The 26623-nt window shown below is 35.8% G+C and overlaps 1 protein-coding gene across 5 annotated transcripts in view; it reads right to left on the bottom strand.

Moving 5' to 3' along the window:
* Nucleotides 1–26623, bottom strand: part of LOC140526994 (utrophin-like) — a 262618-nt gene that overhangs the window by 36831 nt on the left and 199164 nt on the right. For all 5 annotated transcript variants that reach the window (XM_072643607.1, XM_072643609.1, XM_072643608.1 and 2 more), the window contains 2 exons: nucleotides 18124–18235; nucleotides 2822–2955 (listed from right to left, as the gene is read on the bottom strand). In XM_072643607.1, coding sequence (XP_072499708.1) covers nucleotides 2822–2955; nucleotides 18124–18235 — 246 coding nt within the window. The remainder of the gene's footprint in view (nucleotides 1–2821; nucleotides 2956–18123; nucleotides 18236–26623) is intronic.

Genomic DNA, 26623 nt, shown 5'->3' with positions numbered 1-26623 from the left:
ATTAGTCAAGGCACTGAATACACTGCTCCACTGGAGTTAGTATTTATAGCTTTTGCTTCTAATAAGGCTTTGCAGAACTCAGCTCCTCTTTGTTTTCTTATACAAATGTTAGCTGGTCTATGTGTGAGTAATGTGAGGCATATTCACCATCACCCCCAGCCCCCAAAAAACCAACAACACACAACACAAATTACTCAGAAGAGCAAAGAAGATCTTTGCCACCTTGCTTGCTTCTTCAGTAACTTCTGGGATAGCAAGTTAACAAGGAATGAGATAATTAATAACAACATTAAATCTGACACACGAAAGCAAAAGATGATACCAAAGCCCAAAGTGGTCAAATTTATCCTGGCAAATCATGTGAAAAATGTTGGTACTGGGGGCATAAATGTTAACAACTTTTCCAAAGTGACACTGTGTCCAGCTCAGACCTACCAAATTATCCCTTTAAATGGCAGCTTTCCGAGTTAATGTTTTACATTATCACAGATGGAGAGTAAGAAGGGCCCTCAGAGGTCATGTAGTCTCACCTCCTCATTTTATAGATGAGGAAACTAAGGGCCTGATTGGTTTCATGGTTTTCAAAAGGCCTCTCGATAGTGAAAGAGCCATATATGAAGCAAGGTCCTGACTTGCAAACCAGTGCTCTTTCTAGTATTTACAAAGACAAATGAATTATACTGAGAAAAATCACTTACACATAACATAGAATGATGCATCAAATATTAAAACAAACAAGTGATATCATACATAGAAATGAGAGGCAGACAGATATAGAAATATAAATGTCCAAAAATGTAAAGGATAACAACAACAAAAGAAGGTGTAGAAGTGCCCTTCATTTACTTATGATTTTAAAAAAAAAAAAGTAATTTCCTTGAGTAACTTCTGGTTGTGGACAAACTCTTAGTTCACTGAACCTGGATCATTAAAAACAACGTAAAAAGCTAAGTGTGGTGGTGTAAGCTTGCATCCCATGCTTGGGTGTGGATTAAGACTAGAAGATCTCCTGAACTGAGATGCTAAGCAGCAGTGGCCTACGTAGATGGGTGTCCACACTAACTTCTGTGAGCCTCTATCACATTCTCACTTTGAGTGAGGGACACCCATTCAATGAATAGGCTTCTTTAAGTAGTTACTCAAGGGATGGGCCTGGAGTTAGGAAGACCAGAATTCAAATCTGGCCTCAGATACTTACTGTGTGGCCTTGGGTAAGTCACTAAACCCTTTTCCTGCATTGGTAAATTGCAAAGAGGGGCAAGCATCGTCTACTTCACAGGGATGTTGCAGGATCAAAGGGGATAAAATGTATAAAGCATTTAGCACAGTGCCTGGCACATAGTAAGTGCTTAATAAATGCATGTTTCCTTCTTTTCCTCTCCTGACTTCAAGTCCAATGCTTTTTCTATTGATCGTAGATCCTTTTTATTTAATTTATTACTTAAAGTGAAATAAATTCTTCATTCAGAATATCAGTCTACAACATGTGTGCATCACATAAAATAAATCAAATGAGTGTTCTATGAGACTACTGGAAATGAAATGATAAAACACTTAGTCTCATTTTTTTTTTACATGATGCATCCCGACTGTAAGGTCCTGTGATTTTCCAAAACGGATTCAACATTGCGGAGAAATTATTCATGAAGGTGTAGTGGAATCTTCCATTTGCACTAGATGACTTACACCTTTCATGGGCAAAACAGAATTAGCTGTAAGTTTTTGAAAGCCAAAAACTTCACTTCGCAGTTAAGACATACCAATTATTTCTTATTATAGTTTTTTCATTGGGAAACAATAGAAAAGAGATCCTTTCATTCATTTTAAATCAAACAGCAAAATTGCAGAAATGCTTTGCCACAGTCATTTTGACAGACTCTTTTCATTCTCTCACCAGGGCTGTTTGCATACAGGTGTGTCTGTATGCAAAGATTTACCTTGATTTTTGTCTAACAATTATTCATTCTATTCTCTAGAAGATGTTGGTTATTCCCTTTAGTTCTATAATGAAATTACACACACACACACACACACACACACACACACACACACACACACACACACAAAATAAATAAAATGAATTTTTGGGGAAAAATACTTTAATCCTAGGTATTTCTTCTCAGTAATTTTTGAAATTCACTGTGGTCTCTTATTTTCCAAATTATCTTTTGCATTTTTATTTTGTAAAGAGTTTTTGTCCTTTAGGATATTAACTTGAAGCAATATCTCTTTACGTTAGGTTATGGAATCCAAAATTCATTTCACCATTTTGAACACTATTTCTTTTTGTTCCCCAATTATAATCTCTGGGGAAAGGATTAATTCTCTTTGTTAGTCTATTCTCACATAACGTTCCACTCCTTTATTCTTTCAATGGTTACAGAACTCACAAAGATCAAAAGTTTTAGAGATAATTGGAATTTTGTGACCTTTGGTAAGTTTTATAGTTGAGATTATAAAAGGTACACAGTTAATACAATGCAAAGCATGCAATAGGAACTATAGAATTATCAACATGAATAGAAAAACATATGAAAAGGATGGACAGTGATTTAAAGTCAAAATTCACTTGTAAGACTAGCCAGGAAAAGATGGGAAAATAAACGTAAATTTTATGAGTCTGAGGCAAACATACCATGCTAAACTTACATTTTGTGCTGTTATTTCCAAAAGCAAATAGTTGAAAAAAAACTTTCTATAAATAAAGATTTGATAAATTTTATCAAAAAGAATATTTTTCATTAAAATTCTTTGTACTTATTCTTTTTGTAACACTAAATAAAAGTTTAAGTTGAGGTTCTAGAAAAAAATGGAAACTCACTTTTCTAATTTGTTACCATCCAGAACGGTCTGCACAGGCAGGTAGCCAAGCCGGGGTTTGGCAAAGTGCTTCTTCGATCTGAACTTATTTCTTAACACCCTTGTGAAGTCTCGGACATCTTCTCCGGATGTTGTCTATGAGGGTAAGTAAATCCAAAATCTCTAATTAGAATTATAAAAGACAGCTATTTACAGTAACAGCAGAGGGAAGGAAGATGAGAAGGGGACACTTCTGAGGACAGATCAATTCAGCAGTTATGTGGTTCTGAAATGTGACATAATTTAAGTTATGAAAGCATGGAGCTCCAAGATCTCAGGGACTATCATATATATACTAACTAGGTAAATGGTAGGTTTCTTTTTTCTGTTCAGAAATAAATGATCAACTGGAACTTTTCCTAAAACTCTTGTAACAGATCCAGAAATACCAAAATTAAAACAATAAAAACTGGTCGGTTTTGGAAATGCTTGTTGCAGATCCAGGACACATTTTTAAAAAACCATGAAGATAAAACTTGACAATGGCTGTTTCTGTTTGAGAAGCTGAATCAATCATAAGACTTCTGGTACTTCATGAGCCTATTAGATAATATAATAATAATAATAATGATGATGATAAATAATGGTAATTATAACAATAACTGACATTGATATTATGGTTTATTCATTTTCCACCCGTCTGAACTCCTTTGGACTGAATTCCATCGTGTCCCCAGGACCCTCCTTATCATCCTGCGAGACTGTATCAACTCTGGTACTTGAACATCATCAATACTCTTAGTATCCTATGCTCCTCTGATTAGAAGCCTGGAGGGAAAAGCAAAGTGCCCCTCTCAAAGCCTGCATTTAAAGAGGGGATCCCAGGTCAGCCAATTCTTTATTTTCTACATAGCTGCACTTATCTAGATTGGACTTCTTCATCCTTCCTCTCATGCCTTTCTGTTGGCTTCTCCCTTACCCTCTTTGGTGTCTTATCTTTCCCAATAGATTGTAGACTCTTTGAGGGGAGAGACCAGTTTTTCCTTTTGTATATCCACAGCACTTAGCATAGTGCCATGCATATAGGAGGCATTAAAAAATGTTCATTAGACTAACTTTTTTTAAAGTGCTTTCAAAGCACTTTATATGTAGCATCTTATAATTTACTAAGATTGTGAACATTGATTATTAAAGGGAGAGTGCATAGAAATAGGACAGTTGGAAGGTGGGATGGGTTTAAAATAAAGATGGTGGTTTTAGTTTAGACATGGGTTTGAGGAGTTAGGGAAGGATATAACACAGCTGTTTGGAAATATGAGGCTGCCATTTAGGGGAGGTATCAAGATTAGGATACTGATTTGGGGAATCATTTTATAGAAGTGCTAACTGAATCTATGGGAATGGATGAAATCACAACTGAGGTAAATATACAAAGAAGAACAAGAAGACCCAAAGACATCTAATGTAATGGAGGCAGAATAAGAGACAATTTTGCCAGGGAAGAATGACACCGGGTCACCTGATCAGATAGATGAGGAATTAGATAATAGATCACAGTAAACAACAAGTGTGATGCAGTCATTTGAGATGATGCACTTCAACAGAGACAATTCTTGCTTTACAATCTATATCACTGAAATTTGATTTTATGTAAAGAATTCTGAAAGAAATCTGCATTCCAAAAAATTTACAAAGAAGAAATGTTCCAAAAAGTGAGTAATAACAAGATTGTAAAATTAGCACAAGAATTGAAGCTAGACGTGACTGAGAATGATGTGGAGGAGTTGATTGAGTCTCAAGGAGAACTGTCAAAGAAGTATCTGATTGAGCTGGTGGGTGCAAAGTTGTAGAAGAAGGGGAAGCTTTGGAACTGTAGACTGAACCAAAAAGTTTCACAAGGAAACAGATGCCAGAAGCATTTCATCGTTTGAGTGAATTTTTTTTTCTTATATGGAAAAGATGGATCCAAATTCCTCAAGATTTTAAAAGTTTAAAGACTTAGTTGAGGATAACATCGCTTACTATCATCAGACATGAGAAAAAAAGAGCCACTATCCAAATGTCTCTCAAAAGTTCATTAAAAAAAGTTATGCAGCCAATTACAGTAAAGTGATAAAGGCTAGGTGCAGTAGGTGGGGAAGGGGCACCATACTGCATACCTTTGTTTAATGTAGTATATGGTATTGTGCCTACTTCATCATTAATTTTATCTTTCATTTCATAATTCAGTTTATTATCATGGTACAGTATTTAATGTCAGGATTTTAGTACCTTTTAATTTTTTAAATTTATATATATTTTATATTATTTATATTATATTTACATTATTTTATTATTTAGTACATTTTGAGTACCTTTTATGACCTGTATAAAGGTATTCTTTTAGAGATCCCTTTGCTATGTAGGCTAAGTGAAGTAGGTGGGTAGGGATAAATTCACATTATGTAAAAGCAGCTTTACTTAGAGGTTTATGAAATGGTCCACTTACATAAAGCAAGAACTGTCTATTTGTGGACATTTGTGGACATCTCTTTGTCCAAAGCAGAACAGTAAATGATTTCTTGAATTATCTTAAAAAATAATTTCACTTTTCAAAAAGCAGAAGAATCAACAAAAATAAATTTCACCTACAGCTAAATATCGCTAGTAGGGCTGCTGGTAGCTAGGGAGGAAATAGTACCTACTTTGGAGGGAACTGACCACTCCCTCTTTAGAGTTTTGAGGAGGGGTAAAAAGCCACCCATAGAATGACATCCACACTGAAATTTGGGAGAAGTGATTTCAGAGGAATCAGGAAAAAGAGAGCTAATCTATGCCCCCTGAAGATAGGCATAACTTCCATGAAAAGGGAGGTGACTGTCCTGTGGTGCTCTTCTGTGATCAGACCACCTAAAGACGGTTGCATTTAGTTATGGGTATTTTAGGAAGAACATTGACAAGACGGCAAATTTCCAGACTAGGGCAAACAGAAAAATGAGTCTATGTCATATAAGAGTCCCTTGAAGGAATTGGGGATAGTTAACCGAGAGAACAGAAGACAAGGTGCCTTATGGTAGCCATCTTCAATTATCTGAAAGGTTTTCGTGTACAAGAAAGATAAGACTTGCTCTGTTTAGTCACAATGGACAGACCTAAGGGCAATGGAGGAAAGCTGCAAAGAGGCTGAAACTATTACTGATATCACAGTAATGTTATGCATTTTCTCAAGAAATGGATGTTAATTCTATGATTACAATGAAAGAAATCCATTACTCTCATAATCTAAAACACTGAGTACTGATGAAACTCTTTGTGTATGATACCATTATAACTTGTCATTCAGAAGTATGCAATTTATGTATTCTGATAAAAAGAATATCCTTGCTTTTTGTCCATTACCTAAATGCATCTAAGTTATATATAACAAATTTGTTGTTTGCTTACCTAAAAGTTACAAATTTACTAAATGTCTACCTAAATCTAAATCTCCTCAGCTTGTGATTTGAAATTTGCAAAATTTCAATGTATTTTTATATGTAACCTTGACGTTTTTTGGAGGACACACTTAATCATACATTTTAACCACTGTTCCCTAGTCATTTTCCTTTCAATGGAGAAGCCATCATCCAAGTTCTAATTCCTAGAATCACTAAATTCACTAGCACTAGGAATGTCACACAATTTAGAAGAAGTGAAAAGCAATTCATCCCACAAAAACTATGGGTAACATTTACATTGGCAGCATACAATTAATTCCACTGGGATACAGCCATATTCTAGCAGAAGGAATCATGAGAAATAGTAATGCTCAAAACACAGAACTTCTAAATTTCTGTATTAAGCAGGGAACTGGTTTAGTACGGTAACAAAAATGAAAATGGTCTGCTTCTTCCATACTATTCTGCCCAGTGATAGTAGTGAGCAATATTAAGAATCTTCTGTCAAAAGTTTGACAAGATTTGGAATTGCAAGGAAGAAGAGAATTTAAAATGACCTCATGATTTGGTGTACTTCATCTTCATTCTTTTTTATCAAGTTGCATTTGAGACTGTGATAAGGACCACTCATAACCTGAACCACCATTGTTAATACACAGTTCTCAGCATATTGGGCAGAAGAAGGCACAAGGGTTTGATAGATTTTAGAATATTTCTGCCCCAGATAACTGTGGTTATTTAATCATTTTAGTTATGTCTGACTCTTTGTGACCCCATTTGCAGTTTTCTTGGCATAGATACTTGAGTGGTTTGCCATTTCCTTCTCCAGCTCATTTTACAGATGAGGAAACTGAGGTAGACAAGTTTAAATGACCTGGCCAGGAACACAATTATTAAGTGTCTAAAGGCCAGATCTGAACTCACGAAGACAAGTCTTCCTGACTTCAGGTTGGCACTCTATCCACTGCATCACCTTTCTGCCCCCCAAATAATAAACTGTTTTGATTTTTAAAAGAGAGAGAAAATGACAAAGCTTAAATTATTTTGAAACAAAATATTTGTGCTCTTTTCTCAAGTTTGTATGAGGTGGGATTATAAAGCATTTTTCAAAGAACCATGCCAGAATACATATTCTTGTATGTAATATATATGTATATGGGACATACACATATAAATGAATATATGCATAGAGATAGATAAGAGGTGACTGATTAATGGATAAGTAGAAATAATTTGCTTGGGTCCAACAGGTAGGAAAAAAAACACTTAATAACAAGGAGAAAATCAAAGGTGTGAAGAAAAAAACTCAGTCTTTTGAGCCTATGAAGGATTATTTATCATCATCTGGAATATGTTCCAAAAGTAACATAATTTTCAAATAATATCTCCATCATGAAAATGATTCATTGCATAAATACAGAAATCAGTACTTGAAAATGATATGTGGATATTTTTGAACATGTGAACATGCCCTTTCTTTCTGTGTGATCTCTATACAAATACACAGAATTCTGTATTTTTAAAAAATCTTGGATTCACCCCACATACCTAAGCTGTTGTTAAATCTTGTCATTTCTACTTTCACAACATCTCTCCTACATATTTCCTTCTCTCTACTCGCACAGAAGCCAGTTTGGTACTGTTTCCCACCCATTACCTCTCCATTGTATTACTGTAGTAGCTTTCTGATTGGTGTCTTTGTCTCCAGTGTCTCCTCACTCCAAAACACCTTCCATTCAGCTGCCAAAATTATTTTTTAAAGTTCAAGTTTGGCCACATTGTCACACTGCTCAATAAACTCCAGTTCTCCCTCGTCTTTTCCCAAGTCAAATAGAAAAACCTCTGCTTGGCATTTAAAGCCCTTTAGAACATACCTGGCCCCTTCCTACATTTCCAGTCTTTTTACACTTTAATTCTATCACATTCTACTCCCTACCCATACTGCCTTGCTTGCTATATTTTTTCACATGGTGCTCCATTTCCAGACCAGCATTGGCTGGTCCTTTATACTTGAAATGTTTTCCCCTCTTCTCTCCTTAGTGTCTTCCCTGGCTTCCTTCAAGATTCAACTCAAACCCTATCTTCTGCTAGAGTCCTTTCCCTGTTTCCCTTACCAAGAGTGCCTTCCCTTTGTGATTAACTTCCATTTACTCTGTATATATGTTGTATGTATAAAGTACTTACATGTCTTTTTTCTTATTAGAATGGGAATTTTCAGAGGGCAGAAAAAATGTCACTGCCATTCTTTGTATACTCAGTGCTTAACAGAGAGCTTGGTACCTAGTAAATGCTTAATAAGTGCTTGTTGACTGAGTAGAAAGCTGGGAAGTTCTACTTTTCCTCCCATGCCTCTAAAAAGATACCAAAATTTCTCTTTATCTTGACACTTTGGTGGATCCATGATTTCATTACCCTTTTTCTGACAGAGAGGAGAAACTCTGTCTTCCTTCTCAACATGAATATCTTTTGATTCATGTTTTTCTCAAAAAAAAAAAAAGCTATAAATCTAGGTAATTTACTGAAACACTCTTTTTTGGTTTTTTTTTTTCAAAAGTTCAGAAGAATCACCTTTGCTTTACTTTTTATGCGCCAGGAAAAGATTAACAAGTACACACTATGAACTTACAGTGGATATTAACAGCATCAAGAGAGTGACAAAGACCAAGGAAACCTTTACAAATGCATGCTAAATGGCTATCTTTGAATCTCAGTTACCATCAGAAACACCAATGTCAATAAATTAAACAACATATTAAAGTGTCAATGAATTATCCCAAAAGACACCTTAAGGAAAAAATGACCAAAATAAGTCCTGAGTAAAGCCAATAAGAAAAGCCAGTAAAGATCCAAGAAGGAAAGGTTTTTCATCCTATCCAGCCTCAGACATTTCCTAGCTATGTGACCCTGGACAGTTCACTTACCCTCTGTCTGCCTCCACTTCTTCAACTCTCAAATAAGGGTGGTAGTAGCACCCATTTACCAGAGTTACTGTGAGGAGCAAAGGAGATAATCATTGTAAAGGGCTTTATGAATCTTAAAGCACCATATAAATGTTGGCTAGAGTAGGAGTATTATTTTTTAATCCCTCAGAAATTTTTGTACTATTCAAAATGAAATAAGGAAAAACTGACTTATTAAATTATCTTTTCTGATTTAAAATCTCCAAGATTTGTCATATCACATATTAATAAGTTATTCATGATGTGTATGCATATATTTACTATATAAAAGTACATTACAGAAATACAGAATTTTATAACTGAAAGGGACCTCAGTGACCCATCCATGCATAAAAAGAATTCCCTCTATAAAAAAGTAGCTAGTTTTCATTTAGTTCTGTTACAATACTTTATTATAAAACTGAATATTTTATCTTTCAATGTCAATGGCTGTGGATAATTAACTATCAATCCTTTTTTTTAAAAAAATTGCATGAACTCCTGGATAAGGCTGAGGTCTTTCCCCATAGTTTGAAATAGCAATAGCAGTAACAAAGACAAATGGGGAAACTAGATATTCTCGAGTTCTAGAATCCATGTTACTAGGAGCAAGTAGACTCTCAGGAGAACTCTCCTAGAACAGTTCAGGAAGCCTCAGAGACTTGTTGATAACCTGGATAATTACCAATCAAGTGTGTAACTTGAAATAATGCAAAATAATCTAAACAGATGGATTTTATCATAGGACCAAAAACCTTAAGTCCTCATTCTTGAACTCTATAAAAACAAAATGATTTGTAATCTTCCAAATATCTTTTCTGGGGTGCTATATTCTTGGTACCTTTACATAATTCCTTTAAAGGGTCAGTGCTACCACAGAAAGAAGAAAACACTAAGTAACCCCTAGCTAGGCATATAATTTTGCAAAAGGATTTGAAGTTTTTGTGTTAAAATATGAACATGTCACTAAGAGGAAACTTTTCTCAGCAGGTTGAAACACATTCATTAAACTAAAAGGGGAAAAATCAAGGCTATGAACTATAAAACTCAGCCATTTGGGCCTCATCTGGAATATGTTCCAAATGAAAATAATGTTTGAACACCAACTTCATTAACAGGCTCATTTAATAAAGACAGACATCACTACCTGTGCATGCCTCTGAACGTTGACTTTAAATACCTCTCCCCTTTCAAGTTACTTATCGTTAAAAAGGTTGTAAAAACAATTCTAAGTTTTGTCACTGTTTCTAACACGATGAATTTTGGAGAACACAGCTCCACAGATGAGAAGAATTCAGTCAAAAATCTCAAACCACTAGTCTTACTGGGAAAATGCAAAACAGAAAGGCCAATATCATCAGATTTTGGCAAGATGAACAAGTTGCGTAATAAGTCATCTAAAGGAAAATGGATCTGGTAGACATGGCATCTTCTCAAAGGTCTACTACGGCACCTTAAAAATGCACTAAATTTATTGAAAGAACAGTGTAAGGCCAGTAACAACTGAAAAACTGCCTCAGTACGTGGAGGTCAAAGAAAATAGTAATGATGCTGCATTTTTAACATACTGGCAGACGTTCAATGTCTCATCAGGAGAATCATAACTGCCCAAAAGAAACTGCACTAATTCAATCTAGGCCTCTCCAAAAAATGAATAAGCACTTTCTTATGCTCTATTTCCATAGCAACAGAAATACATTGAAAATGGGAGTCAAGGGGGGGGGGGGTAACGTTTGTTGCTAGTATCTTATAACGACAAATATAGACTCGATAGAAAAAACGGTCTAAAAATTGCCCCCCTCCTCCTCTTTTAAAAGAATATAGCATTACACTTAAGAGGTAGCAGACCTGGGTTTGAATGCAGACTCTGATGGTTACAAGTGTAACTCTGGGTAAGACATTTAACTTCAGTGATTCAAAATTTGTAAAATGAGGATTATAAAGCTTGTACTATCTTTAAATCAGTTACACACATTTTTTCCAGTACTCCTAAAGGCTCCCTAAAATGTGAATTTGAGGCTAATTTTTGCATTTACTGATGAATTTTAAGAAAATTTAGTTCAAGTAAGTCACTGCCCCTGAACAAACTTGCTATTTATTTCAAGTACCTACCTCAAAGATTTGTTGTGACCCTCCAACGAGATAATGCGTGCAAGGTTGTATATAAATGTCACCTATTATGGTTGCTGTTATGATTATAATGTTCAAAACTCAAAATTGTTTCAAGATTGAGTCTGTTCTACAGATTAACTTAATTAAATGCTTTTTCTACATAAAAGGATTCTTTCTGTGCCCAAATTCTGCCAAGAAATTATTCATCTATAGCTCAGGACCAGAGGAGCAAATTTTATGAAGATCCACACCTTCACCACAATTGACAGGGACAAAAAAAGTACGCTGACTTTGGAGCAGTCTGATATTATTAATAATAACAAATATATGAAATATTTTTGGAAAGTTTTATAAGGAGAGAAATTAAGCTCTTAAGGAAGGATTGAAAATTGAAACAAAACTGACAGCTTAGAACCAAGAAGTCATGAACAATGAGAAAGAAAATGGCAAGATGGAAACCCAAAAATGTAGAGGACAAAAAAACTGAGAGCATACCCAATAGATATGAGAATTGGAAAAAAGACCCATGAAAAGAGATTAGGGGCCTTTAATTGAGTGACAAACCTTTCCAGAAAACCAGATATAAACAAACCCTGCTTAAAATGCAAATACATTAAAAACTGTAATAATGGTGAACAATGCTATGTGACATGAAATGACTCTGCTTCCATGCTGCAAGGAGGAGACAAAATGATCAGTTTTTAGAAGTCCCACTGCAGACCACTGATGTAAGAAAGAGAGAACAGATATAGCATGACCTGACAAAAGGGTGATAAGACAGCAACTATCTAATATAGAAGAAGGAAGAGATAGGAAGATGTAGTAATTAGTATTTCCTGATATCAAGGCACTTATAGGTAAGGGTCACTTAAACAAAAGGATAGATAGATTAAGGAGAAAAGAAGAACTCCTGACCCAATATGGTTCCTATATAGGTTGATCAGGAGAAATAGGGGGAAAAAGATTATATCAGTCAAAATAGAATCAAGAGATTAAGGCCTGGTCTCCAGGCATGGAGTGGGATGAATAAGAAAGAAGATTCAGATAAATCTGCTTCAAATAAAACAAGCTCTGGGTAACCAGTCATTAAGAATGTAAAATAAAAGTCAGGACCCAGGAATTTGGGTCTAACAGAGGAAAAGGATTATGGATGCTACCAATATATGGGGAAAGAAACTGGGATAAGATTGCTTTGTACAAGATTCAGATATATAGTATTGCTTTATTTATAAAAGATATGGATAATATAATAGGATGTCAAAGAATAAAAATAATTATAACATCAGATGTTAATGGGCTGATTTTTATCATGAAATAGAGGGGCCGTAGTAGACATAAAGCAATAAAACCCCCAAATGAGAACTGAATAAAAAATATCAAAAGCATATATAATTAAATGAGACTAGAATAAAAAGTATTGTGATTCTTGGGAGCCCCTAAAACAGAAACTGCAATTATGATTTTGGATAAGGTACCTACAGAACACATACGCTCTCTAGAAACATGCATTGGTGAAGCTGCACAATATATAATGAAACAATATAAATATTCTGTGTGTGCGTGTGTGTGCGTGTGTGTATGTGTGTGTGTGTGTGCTGAATGACGTAACATCTAAGTACTAAAAGGAAAAACGGACAGCCAAAAAGATTTTTACAGTTAAGGTAATAATTTCTGGTGATTTGTAAAATTGCTCATTTAAACAGTGACATATTTAAGAGAATGATAAATGAGCATATTATGACTCTGAACAGATTATTGAAAGAAATAGATTTGAAGAAATTACTGAATAGAAATCTAAGCACATAGTTTATACAACACTGTTACATAAATTGATCATATAAATTGGCCTTTATAAAGAACCTGTAAATATGGAAAGGTGAACTCTGTAGAATATAAAAAGTGTCAGGAAGATACAAACAAAAAATACAGACTAAAATGAATACATAAATACGTACGTATGTATTAACTGATTGGCTCTACTGATTTTTTTTTATTCTAAAAATACTATTTATTGTATGGAATGGCTCCCTAGGCATAGTTAAGGGGAGGGACATTTAAGATAACTATGGTTATAGAAGAAATAGAAAATAGCAATAAAAACTATTTAAAAATAAATTAAAGTCAGAGAGGGGGACTGAACAGAGACTAACAGGTGTTAAGGAACAAAAAGCAAAGGGGTATTTGTACATTGTTGTTCCTTTGCAGGGAGAAGTTCTTCAGTCCATTTTGATGAACTTAGAGGGGTAGTCATTGGCTAGTCACAGTATCTGCCATGCTCCCCAGTGACCTTTGAAAAAATGAGATACTCTCCAAGGTCAGATACAGCTTTGAGGGATGTGAGCTTTACCAGGGATATCAGTATGAGAAGAGAAAGGGCAGGACACTGGAGCTTCTGAGAGTCAGAGGTATGTGTTGCCTTACACTCCCTAAGCATATGCTTCTCTGCTACTGTATTTTCGGTGTGCCCACACAGTTGCGGGCGATTGCATTCTCAGTAAATACCATGGCTCTGAGCAAATTGTGTCCTCTGGCTGAAAAGAAAGTGAAGCACACTGATGGGGCTACAGTGAACTATAGCTCTAAGACAGCTTACCAAAAGGATCACAAGAACACAGGGCCATTGCCCTCTTGAGATTCCAACCTGACAGCATGAGTGGAGGGTGTAATTAACAAGGGGAACTGCACTATCCATCGTTCTCAAAAACAGAGATGCCAAACACTCCCTATGAGACAAATACGATTCTGACACTTAGGTATTATGAAGCTGCTAAAGCAATATAGATCATGTTAAAAGAGGAAGAATGTCCTTCAAGGATGTAATCATGGATTAGTTTCTTATTTGCACTAATTTTTGTTTCCCTGCAGAGAGAGAAGAAAGTAAAGGAGATAAAATCTTCACAAACAATTTGAGAGAATTTGTATATTTGGCATGTTTTTCAACAAAATGCCTCAAAAGCATAACTCATATAAAATGCAGCATTTTTTAAGACAAAAAGATAAAAGCATAACACTTCATTGATTATATATAATGAGAGAGGAAAGGATTTTGATAGCTTATATGGATTTGTAGTTGCTTCTGACTGACTTTTTAGAGAAGAAATGAATCACTCTAAAGAATGAAATAAAAATTTCATCTCTCAGTTTAAATCTCTTCTTTCTTCACTGGGTGGTCCTTTCTTCCCCCTTTCATTAAGGTAGACAACAATCCTGATTTTATAAAAAGAATCAGCTTTGTAAGAATCAACAAATAATAATTGGTGAAAATATCTTCAGGATCACCTATGCCACTAACACTTTGCTGTTTAGAAATAACTATGGAAAGAGAGTGGATCACTTGAGGAAATTACTCCCAAGCTCAAAACACCAGTAAAAACAAACCTTTAGAACACAGCTTGCTCGAGAGAAGTTAAAATAGTCACCACTGAAAATTTCATTGCTTTTCACATGCATACATGCATTCTGCATGGGAGTTAAACCTTCAGTCATATTAATATTTTCTTATACTTTGCCTATCCTGTTATGTACTTCTCCAGAGAAAGATAATTTCAGCTAACTGTTTTGTGAAATTAAATATTAGTAGTACTTATATTAAAAAAATACTTGAACATTTAGGTCATCTTTGGAAATACATAACCACTATAATAGACTTGTCAGAGGAGATATTTTCAATTTAAGTTTGCAGGGAACAAAGTTCACTTACAATAATTATAAACCACCATATTATAGAATCACAGAATTTTATAGGTGTCTGATTTTTTCATCCATTTAAAGGTGACAGGTGGAGTGGAATGTCATGTCTATGCCATGAACTATCAGGAAGGGAGAAATGAGTTTCAACATGTTACTAATCAAGTTCTTCACGATCACTGTCAAATCTTACATCGCATAAATCATGTAAATGTCTGAATTTTTACAGAATCTTAAAATCAGAATGGAAACCTAGTCCAACTGGAGGAGTAAGGATCTATCTAGATTTTGCTTGTCAAATGAAGAGAAACCCACTACCACTCCTCCCAAGCCAGTCCTATCACTATCGGTTAGCTTCATCTCAGGAGTTGTTAGGAAGTTACTCTTTATGTAAAGATTACAATTTACTTTTTGCAACTTCCAACCATTGTACCTACTTCTGCCCCCTGCGACTAATCAGAACAAATGTGACAGCCCTTCAAATACTTGAAGACTGTCCTTGGATTCTTTTCTTCTTCAGGTTAAATGTTCGCACTTCCTTTTCAAGCCATCCTCATATGGGATTGACCTTAGCATCCTCGTTTTCTTTTTCTGGATGCTGCCCAGCCTGTGAATGACCTTCTTAAAATGTGGTATCACAGCTGAACCCACTACTGTAGGTGTGGTCTCAAGAATTACTGCCATTTACTTCTTGAGGAGTCTGATTATTAATTCTGGAATTGTTTCATTTTGCTAACTTGGAAGAATACTCCTAAAATGAAACTGTAAATTAATCAAGTAACTGAGATTTTTCTGATATGAGGAAACTCCCTCAACCAATACAGAATGGCACCTTCTCTGTAACTTAGAGCGCTAGAGTTGCTTAGAACATTAAGAGGTTAAATAACTTGGTCAAGGTCACAAAGCAGTAGGTTTTGGAAGAAGGAGACCTGCTCTCTATCCACTGCACTTATATTAATGCCTTGTGTAATATAATTAAAATTATATTTACATAAAATCATAATTACAATTAGTTTTTTAAAAAACCTCCCCAGATTTGACCCTAACCTCTTTTCCTATAATTTTTAAAAACAAATCTGAAGTTGATTTAAAAGCACAGCTATGAAGAATATAAACATGCAGCTTTACTAGACAGGTTTAGCAATTAGAAAACATTAAAGGCAATACTGAAATGAAATTTAGGCCTGTGACAGGAAAGAAGCATTTTCTGAACTACAAATGAAGGTTTGTTGGATAACACAGCCAGACTGGAATCCAGGTTGGCAGTCTAATCTAACTCACCACTCATTCATTCAGGACTTATTATCACCACACTGAAAAACCCTATACTGGTGTTCATTTTCTTAGACGGATGTTAAATCAGTTTATTGAACTGTTGGGTAAAAGATGGATGAACCTTAGATATATTTTATTTAAAATAAAAATCGCAAAAATTCAAAGTATTTCTAAGAATATAGGAAAAAAAGGAATAGTTTTTCAGTCACTGAAAAAATCAAACAAAACTATAAAAATGGTTAAGTTTTTGCAAAATTCATTTAAAAATCTATATTAAATAAAAACTCAGGAATTTGATATGACCTATTTCTATAGGCAATAATATTTTAATCTAAAAAATACCTTACCTGTTCTTTCAAAAGGAATAAAAGTTAGCTAATTCATAAATGAGAGGCCTGCTCCTTAATTTATGGACAAGTTTTCAAATTCAACCTACGGGTTTGAATTGAGGTGTCCTCAGTTTTCTATAGCAGTCCAAGTATAGCAGGTGACAGTGACTTCTAGCAGTACTACCTCCTGCTAGTCTCCACTGGGTAGCCTAACCACAAAACTTACAACGGCACACCTCACAAGTGGAATCATGCCTGGAGGAGGGCACCACCTGCCATGTAAATGTGACAATAATGTAGCCGCTATAAAATCCAGTATGGGAAGTTTTCTTGGGCTCTGTGAGTTATCTTCAGAGCATCTTCTCTGAATGAGACAGATAGTTTAAGGAGTTTGCACTGTATAGTGTGGGCTTCTCTTCTTTTGGGGTATGTATGTGTGTATAAACCAATCAGTTTTTATTAAGAAGCACCAAATATGTGCCAGGTATACTAGATGGGGACGGGAGGGGAGAACAAAAAGAGGGGGGAAAGCAAAAGGGGCGGGAAAGTGAAAAGAGAGAGGGGGAAAGAAGAAAGAGAGAGAGGAAAGAGGGAAAGAAAGGGGCAAAGAAAAACACAGATATAGACAGAGATACAGACTGCTTTTCTGTGTGTGTTTCTTTCCAGAGGAGATGAGTACTACTCCTCCTTCAATAGCTAATCAAGATAATGAAAAACTACATTATTATGATGTCTTTAAAAAGAATCTAAAACTAACTCTTTAAGCACACATTTAGCGTACAATTTTTACTATTTTAAGTTATATTTGCTATAAGAAGAAAAGCATGTTTATAGATTTTAATTTATAAACTTTTTTCATTAGATTTTTATAATCCCTAGGTGAAATTTTAAGATATTATATGGACAATGTAGCCTAAATTCTCCCTCCAGGAATCTGAGAAAAAATAACTATATGTGAACTGCTAGAAAGGTAAAGAAAAAGGAAACGATTTTTTCGCTAGTAAACGTTACCTTCTTTTGTAGGCATTTAATAAATGTTAATTTAAAGAAATATCCTTTCCATTTTCCTTCCCAGAATTTTCATGATGGTTATTTTTTGGGAAAAATGTGTATTCTGCATGTATTTATGTTTTATGGGAAGTACAAAAGTTTCAGAGGAAGTTCAACTTTATATAGCCTGAAAGTGCACCTTTAATCCTGAATCAAAGGAGTTTATATATCTCTACGAATCATTTTTATTTACAGTTAGAAACGGAGCTAAGAAAAAGATGCTACCAGACAATAAAATCTATTAGAATCCATCTTATTTCAGAGAAAACTGCTTATGGTTAAGAATCAAAAATAAAGATAATATCTAATGAAATCATATTTTTAAAACAAGTCAGGTTTGGGTTGCTACATATGTGTGTATACAAACGCAGGTGAATAAACATAGGTGTACAAACGTTGATTTACTTTTCCAAAGAGGAGGAAAGCAATCTGACTTATCAAGCCTGAAGTAAGAGAGACTTAGACTGGATAATTCTAAAACAACTCATCTGATGGTTCCAGGGAATCAAAACTTACGGGTACACAGTATTCCACCAGAGGGAAGGGAAATTTCTGACCCGTTTTGGTTCGACCCACAAAGAAGCAACTCTGGCAAATATCGTAGTTGAAGTGTCGTAGACTTCTGTATCTGGATATGAAAAGAAAAGTTAAACTCATTGGTGGACATACCTCTCATTTGTACCCTTTGATGGGTAACATATTTCAGCACATTATGATAATTTACCACAAGAAATGTCATTTCTCAAAATCACCATGACAAATACCAGAGGCAATTTCCAACAAGAGTAGGACCCTTGCACTGACCTACCTCGCTACACATTAGAAAAAAGTGAACGCTGAATATTTCAAGAGCAATTAATGAAACCATTTCTTGGAAATAGTTGGATATAAAGGTTGAAAATAACTTAAGTTCAAGATAGTACACCAGTTTCCATATGTTCAAATATGACATTCAGGGAATGTCTGCATGTTATTAACATTTCGTAGGATTCTGAATATGAAGACAAAATGTCTGGGCAAAAATAAAGACAGATTAATAATTAACCATATTCTCAGAGCCTGTAAAAGTAGAAGTTATACCTTCAGTAAGAACAATTCTCACAGACCCAATGAAGGCTATTCTTGAAGGTAAACATATTTCAGGTCCTAGAATAGTAAAAATCCCCTAGATTTTGGGGAAAAGAGTTCTCACGAAACTACCTGGGTTGTTCAAATTCTGCCTCTGATAGTACTCTTTTGATCTTAGACAATTTGATTAATCCTCTAGGCCTAAATGAGCACATCTCAAAATAGAAGGGATTTCATGACATAGACTTCAAGGTCTACTGAAGCTCTAGATCTAGAGTTTTATCTGTGATATGGATATTTAAATTAAATCACCTATTTGGACTAGTCTTTTCTTATAATTGATCATAATTAGAAATTAAAATAACTGGAATGAATTCTGTGAAAAGTAGAAAAAAATACATCTGAAGAAAAGTCTGAAAGGAGGCTTAATTCCAAAATATACTTGTAGAAAAAGAATGCTTTGAAATCTTTGGCATGTAAATGACATTCAATGCTTACTCTTTCAACTGGACAAAGATGCCATAACTTAAATTTTTATTGTTTGAAAAAGAAAGTTACTTCCTAAGGACTGAGTGGGATAGACTTAGTGAAGACTCCTCAGATTGTAATTTTTCTCCCAGGGGTGAGGTAAGACCTAAAGGCTCAAGGTTACAATATTTTTAGAATAGAATAGTTCCATATAAGGATATAAAACTGTGTAGTGTATTAGGGTCTCAATGATTGGACAAAACTTACATAATTCCTTGATGTCTTCATTTCAAAAGGGATTGGTTAGATTTCGTGTCTAGAATGTAAGACCATATTCTCAGCTAATGAGGATAATGGTCAGTGGGGGGAGGAGGGACTTGCGTTAGGGTCTATATAAATCACTGCCCTTTTCTTTGTCTTTGTCTTTCCTACTCCTACAGGTTAGCCCCACTTCTCGAGAATCGAATAAATCACTTTTCTGTCATCACTTTGAGAGGCCTCTGAGTAATTGATTTATGTAGGGACCTGAGCCATCCCACACAGTTTGGGGGCTCGTCTGGGATCTGTGACCTTTCTGAGAGATGGCTGACAGCTCAGTTCAAAGACTGGGCGCCCGTGGGGAGATTTCCCCATTGTCCTTGAAAAGGGCTGCCAGGCCTCCCTCTCTGCAAGGTAATGACCTGAAGCACAGGAACTCAGTGAGGACAGAAAAGATAAGGACTCCAAAGACTCCAAAGCTGCGAAGTATGTAAAAATGCCAACCAGTTGGTGTTGAAGTTTGCAGTCAGGCAATTTGTATGCGTATACGACCCAGTGGTAAGCGCGGGGTGGGGCGGGGGGGGACCTGGGGGTCATTTCATTGAGTCTTAGATAGACTCAGGGAGAAGGTGACGACTCCCAACCAAATTAGTGGACTGCGGGACCCCAGGGTGAAGGACCCCCCCCCAAAAAACGTTTGCTGGGTGACTGCTGGTGACGGGCAACCCTCCCCTGAGAGCTGGCAAGAGAGCTAGCAGGAGAGCTAGCAAGGGAGCTAGCACAATTCGTTGAGTCTCAGACTCGGAGGTGTTGGTGACAACCCTTGACCAAAGAAGCTAGCAGGACAGCCAGCAGGAGAGCTAGCAAGGGAGCTAGCACAATTCGTTGAGTCTCAGACTCGGAGGTGTTGGCGCCAACCCTCGAACAAAATGGGACAAAAGCAGTCCAAGAATAGAGCTTCGGAGTGGAGTCAGGAAGAAATACCGGTAAATAGTCCCTTGGGAAACCGATTACAAAATTGGCATGAATTACCAAAATTATAGAGAAAAGAATGTAGAAGAAGATGATTAAGTATTGTTGTTTCATATGGGGTGAAAAGACATCGGAAGAGGAGGCACAATCTGGCCCAAATATGGTTCCTCCGAGGACTGGGTTTGCCAAAAATTTAAACCTATATGTACTATTCTATTCTGTTAAATGTTTTGTCTGTATATGTTGTGTTGGTATTTCTGTGTGAATGAAAGTCTGTGTGTCTCTGTTTTTATCTGATAAGGTTGTAAATTTAGCCAGCCAGCCAGCAGGAGCAGAAAGGCTGAGCTGAACTGTCCTTGAAATTCCTGTTACTCCCTTTCTTCAACCCCTCCAGAGTAGTTTCAGAGGGGTGGAGGGACAAGGAGGGAGAGAAAGGAAAGGAAAAAAAAAATCTTTTTTCCCTCAGACCTAAGAGGCATGCTAGCAACCAATTAACCATTTCCTGCCTCACCCAAACGAAAAAATTTTAGTGTAATGGGAAATAACAGAAAGTTAAGTGAATTCATTCTGGTCGTATTTGGAATTGTGAATAGGTGAAATGTGTCATTCTTAATGTAATGTTTCAGATAGGTTAGAATTTATTAAAATTTGGTGGAAGTAAGCAGAAGATTAGAAAGTAAAAAAATCTCAAGTAAGCAACTTAGAGCTGAGAGTTTTGGATTTAGGTTTAATTAGATCAATATATTTGATGCCAGACAATGTATTTAAAGTAAAAAGATAATAAGTTTAGGTTTTTCTTTTTCTTTGCAGAGTGGGAGGGCCAGAAAGGGGTGGCCTTGGGAATCCTGGCACAAATAAGAGGAGGGCAGAGACACCCAGCAGCATTTCTGCCAAAAATGTTAGATCCATTAACAAAAGGATAGGTATTTGTTAGATGCAACATTACTCTAATGTAACTGTTACACAGTTTTAAATTTTGTAATTTATTACATATAGACTGGGGTTTTAAAAAGATGTGACAGAAATTTGATAATTTGAAACTTACATTTGGTTATAAAAAAAGAGCTGAATAGGTTAATGGCTTCTTTTAAGTTTTAAGTAAACTTAAATAAGTTTAAATTTTTAGGTAATCCATCTAAATATTGTATTAGAAATTGCATTGTTAAGTTAATTAATGAATTGGTTAAAAAGAGCTGTTATGAATTTTTTATAAGAGTTTCCTTGTTGTAGCATTCTTATTAAGAAAATGAGAACGCTTTAAAAATGTACGTGTATGTATATATATATATGTATAGGTGTGATTTTCAAGCCTGTTTCATCTGAGCATGTATTATGTTAAAAGTTTATTTCTGTTGTTGAAAAGGAAATTTTAGCTAAAATTGTTTTTGCCATGAATCAAGCATTTACTCTAAAGTTATTTTTGTAAAAGAAAGTTTATGGGCAAATGTGAAAAGGCTTTGGGTTTAGGTCTTTTCTTGTGATTTCTGTCAATTAGTTTCAAGGGGATTGTGATAAATTGTAAACTGTTCGTAAGAGAGGAAATATTTGCTGCATTAAGAAATACTTTGTAAAATCTTTCGTATGGGTTTTTGGAAGGCCTACCTATCCAATTTGTATTTGTAAGTTACAAAAGTGGGAAATATTTAGTTTCTCTAATAGGATATGAAAATACAATTGGTGTCATCTGAAATTTATTGTTCGGGTTCATAGATAAAACAATTTGTTATCACTTATGAAAATTATGTTTGCCGTTTGTAATTCTAATGCTAAAACCTAAAGCTGGTATACTGTGTGTATATGTGGGAAAAGAAGCAGTCCTCAGGCTAGTAACAAGTACAGCCCCAGCAGCTGAGAAGATTGTATATAGAACTTGCTTTGGTGAGAATTTGAAAATGTACAAGAAATGATCTTCAGTGATTGGCTCTTTAGGGCAAATTTAAGATCTAAGAGGTAAATAAAATCCCTGGGAACATTCTTTCTAAATCTAATGAGAATAAATAAATATTGTATCACTGTTACACAGAACAAAATTGGGATTTAAAGTTAATTGTAACTGTATTTTATTTACAGGGGGATTCAAGGAAAGGAATCCCTTACAAAACAAAAAGGGGGGGGGGGGGAGGCGGTCTGGGAGCTCCAGGAATGGTCTTGATGGGAGTGGCCAGTAAACTGGAGATTTGGACTGATAGAATTAAGAGTGGGAAGTAGAATAGACTTGGGCATAGTGATAGAGTGGACCTTAGGAGAGCCGGTTCACGTGGGAAAAAAAAAACAAAACCAAGGAGTTTTCAAGGTGAGGTTTTCCAGGGCCTTTAGACAAATGAGACTAAAACTCTTTTGGGGTAATGGACAAAGGTCCCAACTTGGAATGAGATCTTTACATGTTACAAAATGATGTAAAAGCAATTAGTATTAAAACAATTGACTGAATTAATTACTGAGACTAAATCAGAGACATCCTCAGTTTGGGGAAAGAATTTCAGTCTAATTTTCTTAGAGGTAGGTAGCCTCTGGTAATATTTGGCATTGAAAGTTAAATGATTGTTTTGATTTGAATTCATTACATGAACATAAAAATTCAAGTTAGTGTTTGAACTGATCACATGTGTAGCTCATTCTTTTAGACTGAGCAGGGTTTGAAAGGGATAAAGTAGTTTGGGAAACAGATATAAATCTACTAGACCAATGACTTATGATTGTTATTCAATCAGGAATTAGAACATGTATAGAAAGGCATGTAGGCTACTTAGACCTGCTTCAAGGATGTTCCTTGGCCAATGTGAAATTAGTCATGTCTGAAACTGATTATTGGAGCTTGCTATTTTAAGATTTTTGTGGGACTATTAACTGATTGTTCTTCTGAGTCTAACTCCAGGTGTGGATAGCAAGAGAGGCGGTCTGAGCCACTGATCCATGATGCCAGTAAGCCTGTGAGATGCTGGTATGAACTGCAAAAAGGTGATCTCATGGGAAGGTCGGGAGAGCTGCTGTTCAGCCTGAGCTCAGGTAGGATTCTCCTGACTCAATTTCCCCACTGATACCTGGCAGACTTGAAGCCTGGCTGAAAGCCAGTTGACAATCTACTCCTGCCTGGAATTGACATGAAGTGAGGGAGATGTTGTTTCCCTGCAATGTCCCTACTCTTAGTGGCAAATTCCTAAAATCAGAAGTTTTGTAAGTAATAATACCAGATCTGTTGAATAATAGATTGTTGGTAGGGGAACATCTGAGGTTAAGCCTAAAATTAAGCTAATAGGTTTAGGACTTTAGACCAACAACAATAAGTTAGGGTCCTTTAATTCTTAGTAATAGTGTGAAGACAATCAGGTCAAGGGCTTGTGAGGCTAGCATGCATAGTTATTATTTTGTCCTAGTTGGTTAATGCTAAATGAAAAATGGTTTGTGGACTATATTGTAAATGCTTTAAAAGAAGCATCACATGATCAGAAGTTGGAATTGTTTTATGATGTGATATGCACTGTGTTAAAAATGATTATTTATTGTATTTATATAAGTACTGGAGCCTGGTATTGACTCCTTAGTGAAATCTCATCTTCCTAATGAGGGAATGAATAATGACTTACTCTGAAATGTAGAAGATGCATTTTAATGTGAATTTTCTTTTTTTTTTTTTTTAAAAAATGACAATTTGTCAAAGTTTCAATTTTGATTTTTGTAAGAATGATAGGAGTGGTAATCTAAGATGGTATTAAGTTCAGTTCTGTAGGAGAGAGGACATCTGGATTTCTACAAGAAGATGAAGAGAAGAAGATGCTGAGATGCTGTGCTGAAGATTGTTTGAAGGAGCATCCAGATCAGAAAATTGCATAAGATGATATTTTTCCCCAGACTGCTGTATGAGATGGAACCTCTAAATGGACAGTTCATTAATTTAAATCTCTGTATCTGTACTTACGACAAGGGGACTGCCCCCTGTAATTTGCTAATGTGTCAGTCAACTTTGCTTACTTCCCATATTCATATAATAGGAAGATAGATAAAAGGAAGGATTCATAAAGGAAAGAATGTGAAGAGGTATTTATTGATTGGATTTAGGTGTGGAAACAGGAATAAATAAGAGGAGGGGAGGAATATGGGTAAGATTGAACCTTGAACTATCTATCCCCCCATCCCAATTCAGAAAATGTTTAGCATGATTGGGGAGCCAGTAGACAAAGTTATGGAAGGTTACTGCATTTAAAAATTTTAAAGTTGTTTACTGTCATTTATAATTATTGCTATTAGTTATTAAACTCTCAAGCTTCATGCTTGGAGACACACTTTGTCAGTATTCAAAAGCTCCGTTTGAAGCGTGTGTGAGAACACACAGAATTTGGAAAGGGATAGCCAATGAGGTAAATATATATATTCATTATAAGTTTTGTTATTTGGGGAACTATACTAGGATTATTATTGTTTGTTCTTAACAGGATTCTCTGTTCAGCAATTGTCCTAAGCCATTAATCACAATATCTAAACAGGACTCTTCTATTAAGACTGTGTGGACTTGACAAACTGTGGGAACAATGCAACCAAAATGTAATACCCTGGGAATGTCCCTTTTAGGCATGATCCTGTTCCCACTGCTGGGACACCAGGCCCCAGTTATCAACCCCACTCTTGAAAATAGTTTCCTGGCCCTAATTCAGACCATTGCGGACACCTTTGAGGTATCCGACTGTTGGATTTGTGGGGGGACCTCAGCAGTTAAGCCAATGGCCATGGGTAGCAGTACCGCTGAGTCCAGTCTGGATTTTAAGTAATAGATCTGTAGTACATGACGGAACAAGATTCTGGACAAGCCAAGAGAAACATCAATGGTCTTTGTCCGAATCAGTTCCAGGTGAACATTGTTTAAACCAAACAGGACCTGAATTGCAGGAGACATGGCTGGGAGGAAGTAATTGTAAATGGACATTCACATGAAGGCCAGAAACCCTGGCTTGTATTGATTGTGCCCAGTATGCAAACAGATGGGATCAGAATGGTATTACCTGTTCAGATGGTAGGGTGATTCCCTGTACCCATTCATTTTTCCCATCCTCTTCATATGAAGAGAGCAAAAGGGGAACATCACAAAAGTTGTGGGTATAAGTTTTACAACCCCTCTGATCCCAGAAAACCATGCGAACGGGGTCACGACCATGACTATTTGTGGAGTTATATTATATATATATATATATATGAATAGTACTAAGAATAACACAGAATATAAAGAATGGGTATGGAAGTGGGAGAATGGAACACGTAGGATGATGTTTGATACTTTCTGGAGTGTAATCAATAGAACTGGGGAGAATTATCAACATTGTATATGGAAGAGGAAACAACAACTATGGAAGGGTAAGTCAGAGATCATGAAAGGGGAACTATTAGGCCTGGATATATCTATTAAATAGATTAATCAGACTCCAAGCAGTAGCTGAAATTATTACCAATCAAACAGCAGAAGATTTGGACTTATTGGCCAATCAAGCCACGCAAACTAGGGAAGCAGTACTGCAACATAGGTTGATCTTAGATTATTTACTTGCAGAAGAAGGGGGAGTTTGTGGAAAGCTGAATTTGTCCACATGCTGCTTGAAAACTTGATGATAATGGAAGAATAGTGAAAGAGAACACCAAGAATATCAGGAAGGTTGCTCATGTTCCTGTACAAACTTGGAACTCCCTTTTCAATACGTCTTGGTGGTCCTGGTTTGAGGGGAGCTGGTGGAAGAGATTACTGTGGTTTGGCCTTATAGCAATTAGTGGTATTTTATTACTTCCTATTTGTTTACCTTGTTTGATTTCACTAATTACTAAAATAGTTAGAAATTCTTTACTAAAACTTGCTAGAGTAGAAGAAAGGACTGAAGGAGTCATTTGATTGATGATATTAAAGAAGGAAGGTTGGGCACTTGTGGAGACAAGAGACAGGAATGACCCTGATTGGGATGAGGAGATTAATAGACAGTGTGAGATCATGTTACAGAACTTTGGCTGAAACATCCGTGAGAAGTCTTCAGGTTGATAAATAAGAGGAGGGATTGAGTGGGATAGACTTAGTGAAGACTCCTCAGATTGTAATTTTTCTCCCAGGGGTGAGGTAAGGCCTAAAGGCTCAAGGTTACAATATTTTTAGAATAGAATAGTTCCATATAAGGATATAAAACTGTGTAGTGTATTAGGGTCTCAATGATTTGACAAAACTTACATAATTCCTCGATGTCTTCATTTCAAAAGGGATTGGTTAGATTTCGTGTCTAGA

This window comes from Notamacropus eugenii, chromosome 2, assembly GCF_028372415.1.
Source record: "Notamacropus eugenii isolate mMacEug1 chromosome 2, mMacEug1.pri_v2, whole genome shotgun sequence".
In the NCBI taxonomy this organism is placed as follows: Eukaryota; Metazoa; Chordata; class Mammalia; order Diprotodontia; family Macropodidae; genus Notamacropus; species Notamacropus eugenii.
This window is presented reverse-complemented; position numbering and strand designations above follow the sequence as displayed.